Source organism: Lutjanus erythropterus, chromosome 17 (genome assembly GCF_056507025.1).
Source record: "Lutjanus erythropterus isolate fLutEry1 chromosome 17, fLutEry1.hap2, whole genome shotgun sequence".
Taxonomy (NCBI): domain Eukaryota; kingdom Metazoa; phylum Chordata; class Actinopteri; order Lutjaniformes; family Lutjanidae; genus Lutjanus; species Lutjanus erythropterus.
In genome coordinates, this window is record NC_139333.1 from 14,200,050 (window position 1) to 14,217,669 (window position 17,620).

A 17,620-nucleotide genomic window follows, 5' to 3' on the forward strand; every position below is an offset into this window, starting at 1 on the left:
ACATGTGTAGATACAGATATGTACATGTTCAATAATAACCACTGACCTATTAAGCATTGCTTCAAAGGTTTAGCTAGTTAAATCTAGCTAGTTTGCATGAACTCCTAAATTGACATCAGAGCCTACAGGGGCCTCATAGAGGCACTTACAACATCTGCCTGTTTTGTTTACTTAAACAATGTTTACATCAGAGTGTCCTAGGTGATTTGCATTGGCCACAACTATGTGATATGATTCTTCAAACTGAACAGAACCACTGTTATGACATTCTTCAGATCAACTTTGATACAATAGAAAAGCAAATATGAACAAGTACGCTACTTCTGTAGTCAGAAATGTTCAAATTAAAGAGGAGGTGTGTGAGATTATGTTACAGCATGAAAGAAAAACATTCCACTGCAGATATATAGGATGTATAGACATTTTCTTCGACTGTAACAGAAAATATACATTCCAAATAAAAAGGCATACCAGTATAATTCAAAGTATCTGCAAATCGTAACGTCCACATTGTGGAGTCATTTTAAGATTATACAGTATGCATGTGCGCTTAAAAGGTTTAATGAGGTTTTGTGCGCTGATGTGGACTAAGATTAGCTTCGAGGATTGAACCCAGGCCAGTCAATGCGTGTCACTGTACATGTTCTCACACATTTTCCTGCAAGTTAAATTTAAAAACGCACTATCCCAGAGTTTCCCTATACCTTCCCTAAGTTCAGGTTATACATTAAGGAGCTGCTGTCAAAAATGCTTGGACTCACTGGAGAAACAAAGCTTTGCATGCTGTTTCAAATATTTTCAGACAGACAACACTAAATTATTGTATTTTTTTTCTGACATCATAATGGTGAAATGTAACAATATTGAGTATAAGCACAACTATTAGCAGATTCGGTCTGAAAATATGTGCGATGGCCTTCAAAAACCCGTATCAGACGAAGCCAGGCAAGCATTACTTCTTGCTTTGACTATTATGGTACAGTAGGATCTATCCTAAATGAGAACGACTTTTACAAACCTCTCAAACTCCAGTCGCCAACAGATTCAAGTAAACATTCAAGTGATGTTCATCTTCAATCATAACACTGCATATCTAAGTTCTCAAAGTTTAGGGGTCTGGAAGCACATCGATTTTTAGACAAAATGGCAATCAGGACCATCGATCACGACCTGACATTTTTTAAACAAGTATGGAAATACTCTTCTGTTACACCTGCAAAAATTTGTTGTTTCTAAAGCACTTACAGTTAATCCTGGTGATTTCAGTCTTACTACATTTCTGTCTGTTAATGAACTTAAGGACAGTCAAATACAACATTTTATCCTCTTGACAAATGTTCTTTTAGACAATCAGTGGTGCAAAAAAAGTCATTCCTTACAATGAAATACACATTACCAGTACAAGTGAAGAAAATATAAAACTATTACAAAAATGAAACAATTAAAAATGGCAGCCACAACATTAAAAAGTCTGAATGACCAGTAAGACCACATTGACTAGAAATGAAACAGGACAAATGGCTCATTCCAAACCTTTTGTAACACTTCTGAAACAGCAAAATCAAATATAATAAATAAACTGCCTACCAAATCTGTGCATTTTTAGGATTAAAAATAGATCTGCATATATACATATGTATGTGCACAGCATGTTTTCCAGCATTAAAATAATAATGCATGTTTATTGCATATGTGAATAATGTGTTATTATTTTAAAATCTTTTTGCTCAACTTTTAACACAAGATCTTTTTTTCATGTGAGGATGGCAATCTGAGGAAGGACCTCAGTTACAAAAATAAAAAACTATAAATGACAGATTGCTTTTTTTAAATTATTAGGGGAAATGGTGTGATATTTTAACCAACAGATTGCACTCAGATATTTTAATTTATATATATATTAAACTGTTTTAGACAAACATTGAAACCAAAAACCCCCAAATAATGGAAAAAACAGAAAAACCATAAAAAGTGAAGAAGAAGCAAAACAGATATTTAGAAAAACCGATCATACTTTGCTTGGCTGGGTGGTATCACATGTTTAATTTATTCTTATGTTTTAATACAGTCTGTGTTTTATGTCGACATGCAAGCTTTAAATGTTAGTAAATTAACACTGACTGTTAGTAAAGTGCATTTAATTGTTTAAACTATATACTTAATTATGTAGTCATCCATATCTGACTTTATAGGTAATTTTTTTGGGGCTTAGTTTATTGTTGTAATTTTAAAATATTTTTTCTAAATACATTTAATTTAGATTTCTTTGAAAAACTGCAGACCTACATATACATATTTCATTCACATAACTGTTTTGATAAGCATTTTTTTTTTTTAAAGGTCCACTCAGTCGTTTACTATCATCAGATAAGAATTAATAACCGAGGATGTGATTTGACAAAACACGGTTAGCATGTCGCTCGCCAGATCGCTCTACTCATGAGATCTACGCTGAGCTGCACGAACAATGTTAACAAGTTCCCCCAGTTTGCAAACGATGAGTCCTTCATTCTGAGTTGATCGACTGTTTATAACCGCCAGTTGTCTGTCAATGTGAAGTTAATCCCGTTATTCCGAAAAACAAAAGCCCACTTTGGAGTTGGAGTTCAGTGACTGCCTGCAAAACTCTGTTCGCATATTGCTCGATTTAACCGTTTTAAACATCTACTTCCTCTGAAAGATTATTAATGATTTCTTATGACTCATAAACAGACACTAACTCATTCGGCAAACATTCAGCGTTAATTTTTAAAGTGTCGATTAATGTGAAATGGGCAAACAGACAGACATTACAGACCGCAATAGAAATTTCAAAGGAGAACATGCTGGCTGTAATGGTGTTGCTGAAGCTGCTATTTCAACAAACACGTCTCCTTAATTTAATCATGGTGATTTTATGATTTAGTACAGTGAATCTAATACATATTTCCCCTTTACATAACGAGCTCACACTAGCTTGTGTACCTTTATCAGTCACATGACCCTCATTTTACACATTGTAATGGCCCCTCAAACTAACTCCAACTAACCTCATCCTGCCCATTATGATTGTTACACTAGCATTTAAGATGAGAATGATAAATATCTATAAATGTTTTGGACAACATGCGTGTAACTGCCAAATAAAGTGACTGAATAGACCTTTAACTGTACATTGTATGGTAACAATTGCATATATGGGTCCCTAACTGCAATGAAATAAAACAACCTACAATTTTCAAAAGACATGTTAGGCTGCACAATTGAGATAGCTCTTATGGTACAATACTTTTCATTTATTTATTTATTTATTTAATATCTTTTAATTTAAGCTAAGGTTCTTGTTTTATTCAACTGTTGACATCACTTAGCTTTTCTGTGTAAACTATCAACATAAAGTGTCCAGTGATGTCACAATGATACAAAAATTAAGTGTTAACACTGAGACTTACGGAAGCCGGGTCTGTTTTGATTTGTGTGTTTTTTTTTGTTTTTTTTGAGAGAGAGAGAGAAAGAGAGAATTACCAAAATGATGTCTACACTGTACACACATCAATATTCACAAAAGACAGAAAGTAGAAACCTATTCAACATCAATATAATCTATAAATGTATTTTTGTCTTTGGCTAAATGAACTGAAGTATCTTGTTTCATGGTCATTTCTCTGGACAGTGCTGTGAGCTCAGTTTTGTTTGGTCCAGAACACTTAAAAATGGATGCCCATCTACACACTTAATTCTAAGCATTAAAATGTAACTGTGCACATGTTTTAATTTTTTTTTTACCTCTGGCACTATTTTATGTACTAACTGATCCATTTTTTTTTACATTTCTTCTAATAATTTAAAATAACAGTGTATCTTTAAAGCTAAAATTTGTATTGGACCCCATCAGCTAGCCTGATGCATGCATCATAAACCATTAGATTCACAAGACGAGAGGTCATTTTTCTACATTCAAGTTTATTTTACGTTATTGCTATTGTTTTTTGCCCGGTGTACAATCCAAATGGAGGCTTCGGTGCGATCAGTCCGTAGCTAAACCACTGCATCTCTCTATCATCCGATCATGGCCACCGTTTCTGTTACAAAATGGAGGGGATGGGGGAACGACAGCGGCGCAGGGGTCCTGGCGGCTCATAGGTTTCAAAGGGCGGGCTAGTGATAGGAGCAAGCCGCAGTGACGACCCAGCCATTCCCGATATGTTATTGAGACTGCGAGATTTCTCGTAGCCCGTTGCTTTAAGACAATAATTTGAATCATTGATCGATCAGTTTGATTATATTATGTTATTGTTGCAAATAAAATAGAAAGGAAATCATAGTTGAAATGTTTGGGCATGTTATGACAAATTTTCCACATTCAGGTGGTTTATTATGAAGGTAACATAGTATTGAAACATGAACATGAAGTTTAAGATGTTAGAAGTAGAAATCAACATGAAAAGAGAAGAAATTAAGCAGAAGAAATTGAAAAAGAAATCATAAAGACATATAAAAGACAGACGGAGACAGACACAGACAAGACAGACACAGACAAGACAAAACAAGAAAATGCGAGTTATGATATGTCTTTTTTTTTTTTCAAAACAGAAAAGCAAAAGATTCTTAGATATTAAGCATTTAACACCTATAATAGGCCCATTGAATAAAGCACCCAACATTTTATCATGTGAAGCGTAATGTGCAATGTCCAGGTGTTTTAGACAAATATTTGGCCAAAACTAAACAGTTTTACACAAATACACAGTATTAAATACTCAGATAGCACTGATACAGTGTAGGTGTTGACCACATGAAGTTAAGTGGAAAAGCTTTTCCACTAATGAATTTATGTAGAATAATTAATTGCCTTGCTTCATAAAGAGCCCACTTAGTATTTGCTTTTGGTTCCTTTAAACTTCAAATGGCCAACACAAAAATGTCCTCCCTGCAACATTTAAAACCACTTCCTATCCCCCGGTAATCGCATCCTGTAATGGAGAGTTCACATTTGGTTTACAGTGGGAAATGACACGCGGTAAGAAAGCAGGATTCATTGACAAAGTCCACTTCTGCAAGTGACTTTGAAGGAGAACGTATAATGCTTACACCGCTAAAGGTGTTTATAATAACTAATTTGGCCTTTGTGTCCTTTCCCGCTGTATTCTGGGTGTGTAACACGGCATGCAGATGTTGAAATCCCCCTGTAGGAAGCAGCCACAGAGAAGGTGGTGCTGTGCTGACGGAGTGTTGTTGCATCAGGTGAAGTGAAACACACCATTGGTAGGTAGCAGTTAATCTGCCCTAACAATGGCTAACTGACCCATAATGGGTGGAGTTTTACAGTTTTATTAGCAACGTATTACGTCAGCTAAAATTTAATTTTAAGGTATTGCAGTAAAAGTATAGTTTGTGACAAAATGGCCGAGTTATATTGTATATTTCCTGTCAAACTCCAACCATCGCAAGGCCACGTTCAGACAACAAAGAACACCCATTGGTACAGTATGACGCCCTTTGTGCCTTCCTGCTAAAATGGAAAAAATCCACCAATACTCCACCACTTTGTGTCACGCATCATTTGAGCCAACCATAAATAAAAGTTCTTTTTTTATTCTGACTCGCTCAGGCACATTAGTCGGATGGCAACCCAGTAAAATATTGATGATGCATTTTCACTGGGTTTCTTAGGCTACATCTCACACACAGACTTCTGAGAAGCTGTCCGGCCAATCGGCTGTGCTTCTTCATTCTCAGGTTCACGTCTAAAAGTATTTTGTTTTATGTCAAAAGTATCGAGGCAGATTGTCAGGTCGCATCAAATGGCAGCCATATTTGTTGAATCAATGTTGAGAGCCAACCTGTTTTTACTGAAGAACTATAACAATACAAAAATCTCTTAAAGTAAGAGGTGGCCATCATACATTTTAAACTGTTATATCTGATGAACACTTCACCTGACCTAATGCAATAGCTAGTTAAAGGTATAATCCTTAAGATTTTCATGAAACCAAACCACGCAGTTTTGATACTATTAATGGTGGGCAATTTTTCTTCAGTAGCCATTCAGTGTATTTACATTAAGTAATTACCTCTCCATATAGTAGTTTCCCTTTATTAGTGGGGAACCCATAACATTCCCATGCTAGATTCAAGAGGGATTCACAGGAAATGGGGTTGGGCGATATGACAGTATGTGCCATGCAATGGTAGACATTGTTTTCACAGCAGGAGTGATCCCTTTGTGTCTCTGCTGTATATTCTGGGGAGGGTATGCAGCAAATCAAGCTTAGATTCTCAGGTGATCTCTTCATTCTCACATGATCTCATGATTTTTGAATGTCCAGCTGTCTTGCGAGGTAATGTGATTTGGACAAGATGCTGTAAGGCGCTGACCACATTTTCCCGTAACGTGAGAGGGACAGTTGTTGCCGGTAATACGCCTCAAAGCTGGTTTACCAGCCATAGAAGAAGAAAGGAGTGTTAACTAAAGTGTTGTCTCATGTGAGGCAGCTGTTTTTGTTTGTAAGCAAGTTCCAAATAAAAGAAGAAAATAATCAAATCTAATGAGTTTCGGTAGCCTAAGGTATGGTTATTTTAAAGCATTACTTCATTTTATTTATACCACGGTCTGGGTGAATACTCTGCTCATGTTTAATCACTGTTCTGAATTAATCTCCTAACCAGCGTGTAACCAAAGCCACATTACAGAGCACAGCTGTCAAAGCTCACACTTTTTCTTAACTGGAGGTAATGCGAAAGAGTTAGCGAGCAAACAGCTGATTGCTTCCGTTTTCCTAAATGTCCTAACGCTCTCCGTGCTCTCTCAGCAAATAGGCTCAGTGACCTGTCAGTTGCTTGAAAAATTACTCACCCTGACTCTATTTCAGCAAAGTTTTGCATACCTCCACCCTATTTTATCTGGTTAAAATCGATGTGACAGCCTTAATGTTTTTGTTTTCCCTCATCAAAGCAGTTACACAACTATTACTTCTTTGTTATATTCACCATTACTGTGATTACATATACTGTAATAGAAAGTTTTGGCCATATCGCCCACCCCTAAGAGGAAACAATGTATGCATGTAATCCAGCCTAATTTTATCTAATTTATATCAGCCAAACTGTTACCCAATCACTTTCTGACACAGTGTCAGAGCAATATTAAGTTCATCTGCTAATGAAAACTGAACATCCTACTGCTGCTGTTTCACGTCCAAAGCATTAGCACGTCATTCATTAATTCATCAAAAATGCGTCAGTGCAAGACAACGATCATATTCAGCATTTCAGCAACAGGCTGTGCAACCACAACTGTTGCCAAACTCAACCAGGACTGAAATCTTAAGGATACAGCTTGTCTTAACTTATCTAATCTATGATATAGCATTGAAAACTTTAAGAGTTAATATACTTTTTTTATGAAATAGATAGCGTTAAAGGCTTGTTGCTGCTGTTTAAATAAGTTAAACTGTGAAATGAGTAGTATTCTATATGAATATTAGACTATTTTTATTCAGCTGATATAATGCTATAGGTTGTATTAGGTTAAGTATTACGCTGCTTTTGCTTAACAATATCGAATGCCCCACAGATTTTAAGTAAGCATTATGGAAGTTCAAATGAATAATGCTGGGAAGCCCATATATGAAGTTAGAACAAAAAAGGTTTTGATTCTACTGAGAAATTCCTTTTGGATCTATTGTTGGTGCTAAAAAACATTGACATGCAGCATGCAGAGAGGAGAGAGGACGAATGAGAGGAAGAATCCACACTGTTCATGTGATAAAAAAAGACTGTACACTGTGACCTTTAACCAAACTAAGACTAAGTACTGAAAATATCGGTGATCGTGTTTGCAGTACCTTTAATGTTGGCTCTGTTGCTTTGGACAAATGTCCTTTATTTGGCTCTTTTTAGTTTGAAATCAGGAGATTTAAAACACTTGTCAAGTGCAATATGAATAAAATATGATGAAGAGAAAAAAATCCCATCTGTTAATAAGATGAAGGTGAAAATGATGAAGAAAAGGTCAGTGACGTGGTTCTGTAAGAGATGCTGATGTATAAAAGTATTGCTTGGTAACATTCAAGACAAGGAAAGGTATCATACACTAAAATAAAAATGCTTATAACGTTAATCATGTCTCAGCCACTGCAGTCTGTCATGGTCTGCTACCTCCCTGTGCTAAGTACTGTATTTACAACATCAACAGGGGTTTTGTGCTCTGGGATTGTCTATCAGGGGAAATGGTGAGTCTGGCTGTCAAAGTACTCGCTGATGGCATAATTCCTTCCCAAAGTCACACTTAATTTACACTGTGGAGGGAGTACGTACCTACCTACAGTCAGACTTTAGTTACACTTGCACTGCAGTGGCGGCCTGGGGATGGGATGGAGAATGAGTGTTAATCACAGGAGGAGGAGGAGGTTATGGACAAAGGGGACACAGAGGAACAGAGAGAGGAAAAACTGCAAATATTCTCACCAGACTGTTTACCAAGCAAATAATCACATTAAACTACAGAGACTGAACTGAAATGAGACATATATCATTATTGTATGTATTACGTAACTTATGCTTACAATACCTATAATTTCAGGATTTGCTGACTGTACGGATGCTATTCTCGGCATGGCCATATACTGTATCATTCTTGCATGGGATCAATTGCCTGTTCGAGATGCTATGATCTCCTGTTACCCATAATTAAATGTATGGATCGCTTCATGACCATTTCTGAAGCCACAGTGTGTCCATATCGTGCACACGGTACCTCAGATGTCTTTTGAGAAACAGATGACATGAAACTGAATCCTACATCCTCCTGTGCACTGTATGTAGGTCACACAGACCGATATGCATCAGCTGTTGTCATTAAAACTCAAATGCATTTAATATTTTATATATATACCTGTACTTCTCATACATATTTAGCATATGTATATGCACACTGCACATACATATAGAAATATCATGTCTTATGTCTTTTATAAGGTAAAAATCTGGCTCAGATAAAAGAATATTTGCAGAGTTGTGGATAATAAACACAGTGGTAATGTTACACACACATTAGAACATGCATGACAATGTATTTTTACATACTGTTTATGACAAGAAGAGAACAATGACAAACAGGTGGACACTGACAAGTGTTACCACATAAAACATGTTTTCACACAAATTAGTTAATTCAAGAGAACTTTTAGGAGTTAAATTTACTGTTTTATTTGGCTGAAGCCTGTTATATTGAGGCACCTAAGGGGATAGTTCAGAGTATTTGATAAATGGTTGTATGAGGTCTTTAGTCAGTGTATTACCTACAGTAGATGCTGGTCGACATGGCCTCAGTTTGGAGAAGCAGAGAGGAGTACCAGCACAGAGGCAATGAACCGCTGTGGACACGGTCAGCAACAAAAGATATTATAGCCGCTTAAAACTTTTTAATATTTTCACTGTTTTACTTAACTGTCAGAGAGCTTTTTCTTGCTGGAAACTGCTGTTATATAAACCAAATATCTCTCTCTCTCTCCAAATCAACCAAACTAAAGGCTTAGACTAAATCAGTCATTTCACCTTGCAGAAGATGGGAGTTGCCTGTTTACCGCTGCGTCCATCTGTTAGTTAGTCTGTGTTATTGTGTGACTTTGGTGTTTTAAATGGATAGTTTGGATTTCACCAAAGTCATACAATAACACAAACAAACTAACAGATCAAGGAAGCAGTAGAACTGCTACTCCCATGTTCTGTGATGCAAGATCCCCGATTTGCCTATCCAGCTTTTATGAAGAGAGCAACATTTGGCTTATATAACAGTAGTTTCCCATCAGAAACAGTTGTCCAATGGCAAAGTAAAGTGGTGAAAATATTATGTAAAGTAAATACTTTATAGTGTACACTTAAACTGATACTGTTTTATTAAGCTGAACTTTTTTAAGTGGCCAAAGTGCATTTTACTGCTGACTCTGTCCTCAGCAGTCCATTGCTTAGCTTCCATGCTGGTGTTACTCTCTGCTTCTCCAAACAGTTGTGCGTCACCCGGCATCTACCGTAGGTAATACAAAGACTATCAATAGATACCACATCAAATAATCCAAACTATCCCTTTAACATAGAAATCATCTCAAACAGAAATTGGCCATGATGGATAATTTTATGTGAGCGCTGACAGACAGAACAGATATGTTGTCATGGCCAAGAATTAACTAAAACCTTCTAGAAAAGTAACTCCAGAAACAATGTACCCTAATCAATTTGATTATTATAAAATAATAAACAGCATGGTAAATAAGGGTGGGATGAAATGTCAATGAAGAGCGAATGCGCCTTCTTAAACGTAACAGTTTTCTTAAAATAGACTTAAACACATTCTGTCTAGTGTATAGGTAGGAATTGTATTAAATTTCTGTTGGGGGTGTGTTGAAAAACAATATAGTCCTTATCTCAAAGGTACATTAAAAATATTCTGATTACAGATTTGGTTGTAATTAGTAATAAAAAAATTTGTTTTTTCTTTCTTTTTTTTCTTTCTTTTTTTTTTTTTTACCAAATGAGTCTTTGAGAATGTCCTGAACCAGTGAGAACTGTGCCATTTTCAAGTTAATTCATTTCACTGTTTTGTTGGCAATTTCCTCTGTTATTCCAATTAGTAGATAGGTAGTAGGTGTTGGTAAAACTCAAAGGAGAACACAGGAAGAACATAGGGGAAGTCGAAACATCAAACAACAAAACACAGTTGTACAAAACTCAAAGTCATCAAAAAAACAAAAACAAAACACAGACAACAGCAAAATATGTGAATTCAAAATAAATATAACTTAATTATATCCACATTGAAAAGTTAAAGCAATCACACTACAACACATGAACACAAATATCTACAAAATCACTACACAAGACTCCACAAAAATACTTAATGAAAGATGTACACACCATGTTAGAAACACAGGACAGAAATAAGCACAAAAGCCCAAGAAATTAAAGAAAAAAAAAAACAACTCTTACACATACAGTGTGGAACTGAAAGGAGAGATAGAGACAGAGGAAAGAGAGAGGCAGAAACAAACGAGACCCTTGAAGGTCCAGAGGAGTGATTGGAAGTGGGCAATCAAAGGGGTGATTGACCGTTTGACCTTGGTGAGACATGCATATTGCAGGAAACGTAGGAAGTTAAATGGCCAACAATCAAAGAGAAGAAACTGAAAAGCTAATAAAGTAAGTTGGCAAAGACATCTTATGCGTGTATCTACGAAATAAATCACAACCGAAGCACACAAGAATGAGTTTTGGACAGCATGAGAATCCCTCTTTAAATACAAGAAGGAGAACGTTCAATAGGGACATTAACTGACAGAAACCCAGTGGCTTTTTTTGCTCATTTTCTTGATATTCAGTGTTGTTTATCTTCCCCTCAATCACAAAAAACTGATGGCGCTTATTTGCACATTTACTGGTCAAGAGTTGGGCTACACACCCAGACAGTTCATATTTTTTCACAGTAGCTACGTTTACATGGACAATATTTTTTCAGTCCCATTGTGGTCAGTCTGACTTAGAAATTCCAACGCAACTAGACGCCCACAGCATTAATCAGTAATGTAACATATATAACGTATAACTTTTTGACATGCAAACGCCGATTCTACCCACTGTGAAGTGTCTAATCTGCTGGAAATATAACAGAGGAGGAAGTGTTTCAGCTCAGCAATTTTCAAGACGGACCCACATCATATCCTGAGATAAATATTGGCATCTTTACATCTTTTAAGATTTCTAACACAAAAGCTGCATCTGCTTCTGAAAACTCATGCATGACGCGTAACCCATCCCCATGTGGGGCAGATATGCGCAGAAAAGAATATATTTTTTCCAACTAGAGAGAAACGATCGGAGCGTTTACATGGTTATTATTTTCTTATTGAATGGATTATCAGAGGTTTACACCACCCCTCTCGACCTGATGGTTGGTTCGGGTCAGTCTCTTCTGATCGAGGTGTTTACATGAGGCAGTTTAATTCTAATGATGCTATTATTCTGACTATTTGTGCAATATTAGGGTCCATGTAAACGCAGCTATCAAATGTTTGAGAATCAGGTTCCTGAAATGGCAAGAAACTGACCAAATATCTTTGGTATTTACTGTAAGAACAATCTTTTTCCAGTGCACAAGGCTCAATACATCACTGTAGAATAACCAGGAAGCAAGGACCGGTATAGATCCCCAACTTAAATGTACGAATTACGATGAACAACTTTCCTGTAAGAAGCGTCACCATAGTGACTCCAGCACTTATTTTATTCAATGGACTCCTGATTTGCTTTAAAGAGGGATCTTTTTTTTTATAGCACTTGAATTGCAGTTTATACATAAGAACCATTGAAACTGAAGCAATGTCAGGGACCTGTAAGTGAAAGGCTTGGACAGCTCAAGGCTTGCTTACCTTAGACAGTATGTAGCCACTTTTCAATCAAATCTGTCATAGCGTTTGTCTGTCTGTTTGCTTGGTCAGTTAAGTGTGTAAGTGTTTCAGTCACCGAGTGCAGATTATAATCCTGATTTCTATCCAGGTCTCCACAGTACAAATACAAAAAGGTCCTGAACTTTGGACTACACTAGGCACTGAAAAAACAGATACATGGTCTAGGGAGTAGTATTTCAGATCCATTACACGCTCACAACACTTTATTTTTCGTAAATAAGTATTGTGATAACTGTCTTTATTTACATTGCATGACAGTGGTTTAAAATGTTTGCTTGTTTTCAGCGTGGCATGTTTCAAGAGGTACTATCCCTTGACCCAGACGGCTCCACCGACCCCAGTGACCTTGGGCCTTGGAAAGATGATTGTGCAGCACTGCAGTCAGAGTCACAGCTGTGTCAAGCTGGCCGATTGATTTCACATGAAATACAGCATATGTACATGTAAGTATGCACATCTTTGAACCTGAAATATGATAGCAGCATGTACGGGCGATAGGCACGTCATCAATTCTATATTTGGAAAACTTTGTTTAGTTTATTTCAAAACTTTAGAATCTGAGTTTGATTCAAAAATAAAAAATCTAGTGAAGACTGCTGCCTTGAAATTTATTTTTTTTAAATTACAGTGTGGAGAATGCAACATGTTGTCACTAAGTGATAGACTTTTCAGCCCAGGCCTAGCCTGAAATCTAATCTAGCATAGAAGAAAAAAGTGCCACTAAAGGTTCAGTTAATCCCTGTAGAGTTTGCCAGTTTAACCTGTGCATGAGTACATGTACATATATGGATATACAGTACACTGTAACTGTAAAAAAATATTTTTTTTCAAGGCAAAACCTTTCTAAAATGCAGTGTGTGCATTTGTTTGCCAAGGTGGAGGCCCCTGGGGTAGGGAGCAACACGCAAAAACACAATAGAAGGGAAAAAAAACAAAATTAAGCCGCACACGACAGCACAAACACAACACTCAGACGGCATTGAGAGGACAGAGACACAGTGTATAACACGTAAGAATGAAAAAGCCCACATACACACGCGTGATATGACACAACCTGAAGAGAGAGACAACAACAACACAGAGGCACATCAGACAACAACGTGACCCGCTGTTCCCGTTCAATCTTCTGCAGTCAGTGTTATGTTTTATTAGTTATTGACACAGGACACGACAACTGGGTTATTTCTCACTTTGAGCTGCTGGATGTATTTGCACATGTGCGCGGCCCACACGGACGCGCTCTCGCACTCATGAGTGTATGCAAGTTTTAAGCTCTCACACAGACACATACACACAAGCATACACATATTTGTGCACACTACTGTACTTGTTATGGGTGTATATCACAGTGAAATCCCATTTTCTTTCCAAAATTTCTTTTTTTTTTCTTTTTTTTTACATCTTGTACAACAGTTCATGAAATTGTGATGAAATTTGTAGGATATTGGGCTGAGGTTAGGTTTCATTGTATAAAATACCTCACAAATCAGATGCCATTTGCCACCCAAACCTTTATATTTAGATTTAAGCACCACCTAACCTTAGCTCAACTGCTTGCATCAAACTTTTCATGTAATACTTTGAATTGACAGCACACTTTCCACACTTTTTCACTCCTCACAGGTGACACATCAAACTCCACTGAACATGTAGACACAACACTGTGGAAATGGTGGTGTATCTGTGATCTGAAGTCATGCAGCGTGTGTGCAGCTGTGTTAAAGTGCTATACTCGTGTAGCTGTGGTGGTTTGTGCAACTGTAAAAGAAACATGCTATGTCATGGACAGCCAGATCAAAAATTTCTGATTTCAGTCAAAATTAGACGTATATATCGGATCCTTTATTTTTTTTATTAACTTTTGTCAGTGTTACCTCTGGTCTATGGTTTGATCCAGGAGGAGGTGGAGTTTGCATTGAGGTCCTGCTGTAACAGAGACCCTTCCATCTTATACCAATCCTCAGTCAGAGGGGAGTCTGGGCTGGGTGCCAGGGCTGCTGCCTCTAGTTTGTTGTCAACAAGGGGGGTGTTGAAAGTTTGGAGGGAGTGTAAGGGAGTGTTTTGGTGCAGGTTGGCGGCAGTGGTGGTGGTTGGATTGCAGTAGTAAATGAATCAAGGTGTTTCATGAGCACGAAGATAATGCACATGGGGTCAAAAATAAAAAAGGGAAGGGGGTTTATGGTGTAGCACAAAGGAAAAGAAGGAAGAAAATGAGGGCATGGGTTTCAAGATGGGGCAAGGAAGGGAGGGGAAGGTTAGGAGGGGAAATGTGAGGCAGGTTAGGGAGGGGAAGTCATCGCAGGGAGGAAGGAGGGGGGAGGTAAGGCGAAAATAAAAGGGAGGATGAAGGCAAGAGAGAGAGAAACAGAGAGGGAGAAACAGAAGTGACGAGAAGTAAATTAATGCATGGTCAACTGTCTGAGTCCAGAAGACAGAGAAAGACAGAGATCGTTTATGAGCATGAATGAATGTGACATTATGGAACACAGAACAAAATTCACAGACAGACACTGTGGACAGATGGGAGATGGAGAGGAAGAGAAAGAAAAAAGGAGAGACGTAGAGGGACAGAAAATCTTGTCTGACAGAAGAAATAAAAAAATGATACCAAGCGGTGATGGAAACACAGAGAACATGAATGTGAAGAGGTGGAAACAAATAGAGCAGAGCAGAAGAGCTACGTGTGTATGCATGTGTCGTAACTGTATGGCTGTATGTGTGTGTATGTTGCAGCTAGCTGCGGAGCCTTCAGTCTTTGGTTCAGGCTTCCAAAGTCATCCAACCCACCTTTTCCCAAATGTAGCCTATGTGTATTTGTCTGCATCGGCTGATAGAGGCTAGTATATATGTTGACAGTATGTTACGCCTGGCGTCTTGCTGTGTGGATCTGTTTACATAAGATGTGCGTGTTTATGTATCCATCTCCCGGTGTGAAACGTACCTTTCCGCACATTCCCATCTGTGGCACGGAATTCCCTGGTGTTGAGCAGGAAGCAGGCGCGGTCCTGCTGGTAGCGTTCCCGGGTAGGCCCCCGCCCAATAGGGCTCCTCTCGTCTGGGCTCAGCACCTGGTCGATGGTGGGGCAGTCCTCATTAGCCAGCGCGGCCGAGGCTGCATCACCGTTCTGCTTGGAATCTAAAGAGAAGCGAGGGAGAAACCACATGTAGAAGAGCCATGAGAAAACCACAGAGGAGAGCATCTTCTTTATGAAAAATGCTTTCAGAACTTAATTCATATTATTTTATTGGTCAAGTGTGAGAAAATAAAGAAATAGATTTTTCTGTTGTAGATTTTGAGGACTATTACAGGGATAGTTTGGATTATTTGGGTTGTATGAGGTACTTTTTGATAGTCAGCGTATTACTAACGCAGGAGATGCCGATGCCCACAGCGCAGGAGAAGCAGTGAAAGGCACCAGCATGCAAGCTAAACAAGGGAATTTTCACCACTTAAAAATGTCTGTTACATAAACCAAATTTTGCTCTCTCCAAAGCAGCCAAACCAGCTATTGTGTGACTTTGGCGAATCCTTTTAAACAAGAATACACAATAACACAAGCAGACTGAGGCAGCAGAAGACCAGCAACTCCTATGTTTTTTGAGGTAAAATGACTGATTTAGCTCATAAAGTTTGGTTGGTTTGGAGAGAGCGATATTCCCGTCAGGAAAGGCTCTCTGACAGCAAAGTAAAGTGGTGAAAATGTTCTAAATATAGCATACACTTAAACTAATATCGACTTCTTTTTAGGTGGATCTTTTCTAAGGGGTTAAAATACACTTTGTTGCTGACCCTTACCACAGCAGGTCATTGCTTAGCTTCAGCGTCGGTGCCCCTCTCTACCTCTCCAAACTGGGGGCATCTACTGTATACACTGACTATCATACAACCCCACTTCAAATAATCCAAACTATCCCTTTAATAGTTGCTAAAGTATAACAACAAATGGATTATTGGTATTATTGCAAAATTATGATCCTGCAAAATAATGTAACACAAAACCATAAACTCATTAGAAACCTTATACTAAATATAACAGGTTAGTGCTGAAATAAGCTGTTAATTAATCTGCACACATCACTGTAAATATTTTTTTTGCAAATAAAAAAGTAGAAATCTTATGGCACATTAGGCTCTTATTACTTGGTCACAATACAAGGCCAGGGTAAGCCAATCAGAGGCAGAGTATGGTGGGTTATGACTTTGCCTTCCTAACAGGTAGAGGTATTATTATCTTGGCAAAAGAGAAGCAATCACTAACACAGCTTCTAACAAATTTGTGAGCGAAATGTCAGAGAGATAAACCTTTTGTGTGCACAGAATAAGTCCTAGATTTTTTTTAACTTCTACTCATGAAAAATTGGAGCAAAAACAAAAGTGTTGTGTTTATGTTTTGCTGAGTGTGAACACAGTAGGCCTGAACATTGGTAAACTGTGAAGTCAAACTGTCAGACATGTTGAGGGGAAACTGTTCATTAATGATTGGGAATGACTGCTGTAGTGGTCGCCCACACACTCTCTGAGGCATTATGTTAAAATATGTTCGCAAGCGAGTGTGTTGTTGTGTTGGAGCATGTGGTGATGATACCGCAGAGCTGTCTCGGAGCCAGTTGTCAAAATTTTGACTAATACAACTTCCCGCTAAAAGATCCACTGACACAACCTCCAAGAAACCCTTTCAGACTGGAAGAGAGCCAAGCAGACGGGGTGTAGTGAAAGCACTGATGAAACCAATATTTTTCTGGCTCTCTGATGATGACTAAGGCTGTAAAGTAATGCATTAAAGGTGCATTACGGTTGCATGTGACTGACGCCACCGATGCTGCAGCATGTAAAGAGCAGACAAGGAGCCAAATTACCTCTGCTCCTGATTTTACTGCTAATGCCAGGGAGAAAATATGTGGAGTCAGCCCAAATTGAGATGCATTAAGCCGTTTTAATAGATAATTGAGTTCATTTTCCTTCCATGGTGTTTGTTTTTCACTGACAGATGGGTGCCTTAAGGCAACTGTGGACCTACCAGTTGATCATAAATTACACATGAGTTCTGATGGGCCAGTGATTTCTCCAGGGTGGATCCAGAATCAACTATGCATCACTTCTTGATAGTACTCCCACTTTTTTTCTCTTGACACTTTGGCATCCTAATCTTCTACCGACCAGACCTCTGAAATCATCTGTG

At 38.0% G+C, this 17,620-nt stretch overlaps 1 protein-coding gene across 6 annotated transcripts in view; it reads right to left on the reverse strand.

Moving 5' to 3' along the window:
- The window catches only part of LOC146311919 (voltage-gated potassium channel KCNC1-like), a 66,654-nt gene that overhangs the window by 9,156 nt on the left and 39,878 nt on the right, over positions 1–17,620 (reverse strand). The window contains exons 4-6 of one of the 6 annotated variants that reach the window (XM_084740407.1): positions 15,382–15,576; positions 13,474–13,494; positions 3,928–4,219 (exon numbers count right to left, since the gene is read on the reverse strand). In XM_084740407.1, coding sequence (XP_084596533.1) covers positions 4,065–4,219; positions 13,474–13,494; positions 15,382–15,576 — 371 coding nt within the window. In that variant the 3' untranslated portion in view covers positions 3,928–4,064. Of the gene's footprint in view, positions 1–3,927; positions 4,220–13,473; positions 13,495–14,314; positions 14,444–15,381; positions 15,577–17,620 lie in introns of those variants that run through there. The other 5 variants (XM_084740411.1, XM_084740410.1, XM_084740409.1 and 2 more) reach the window with 5 other exon arrangements.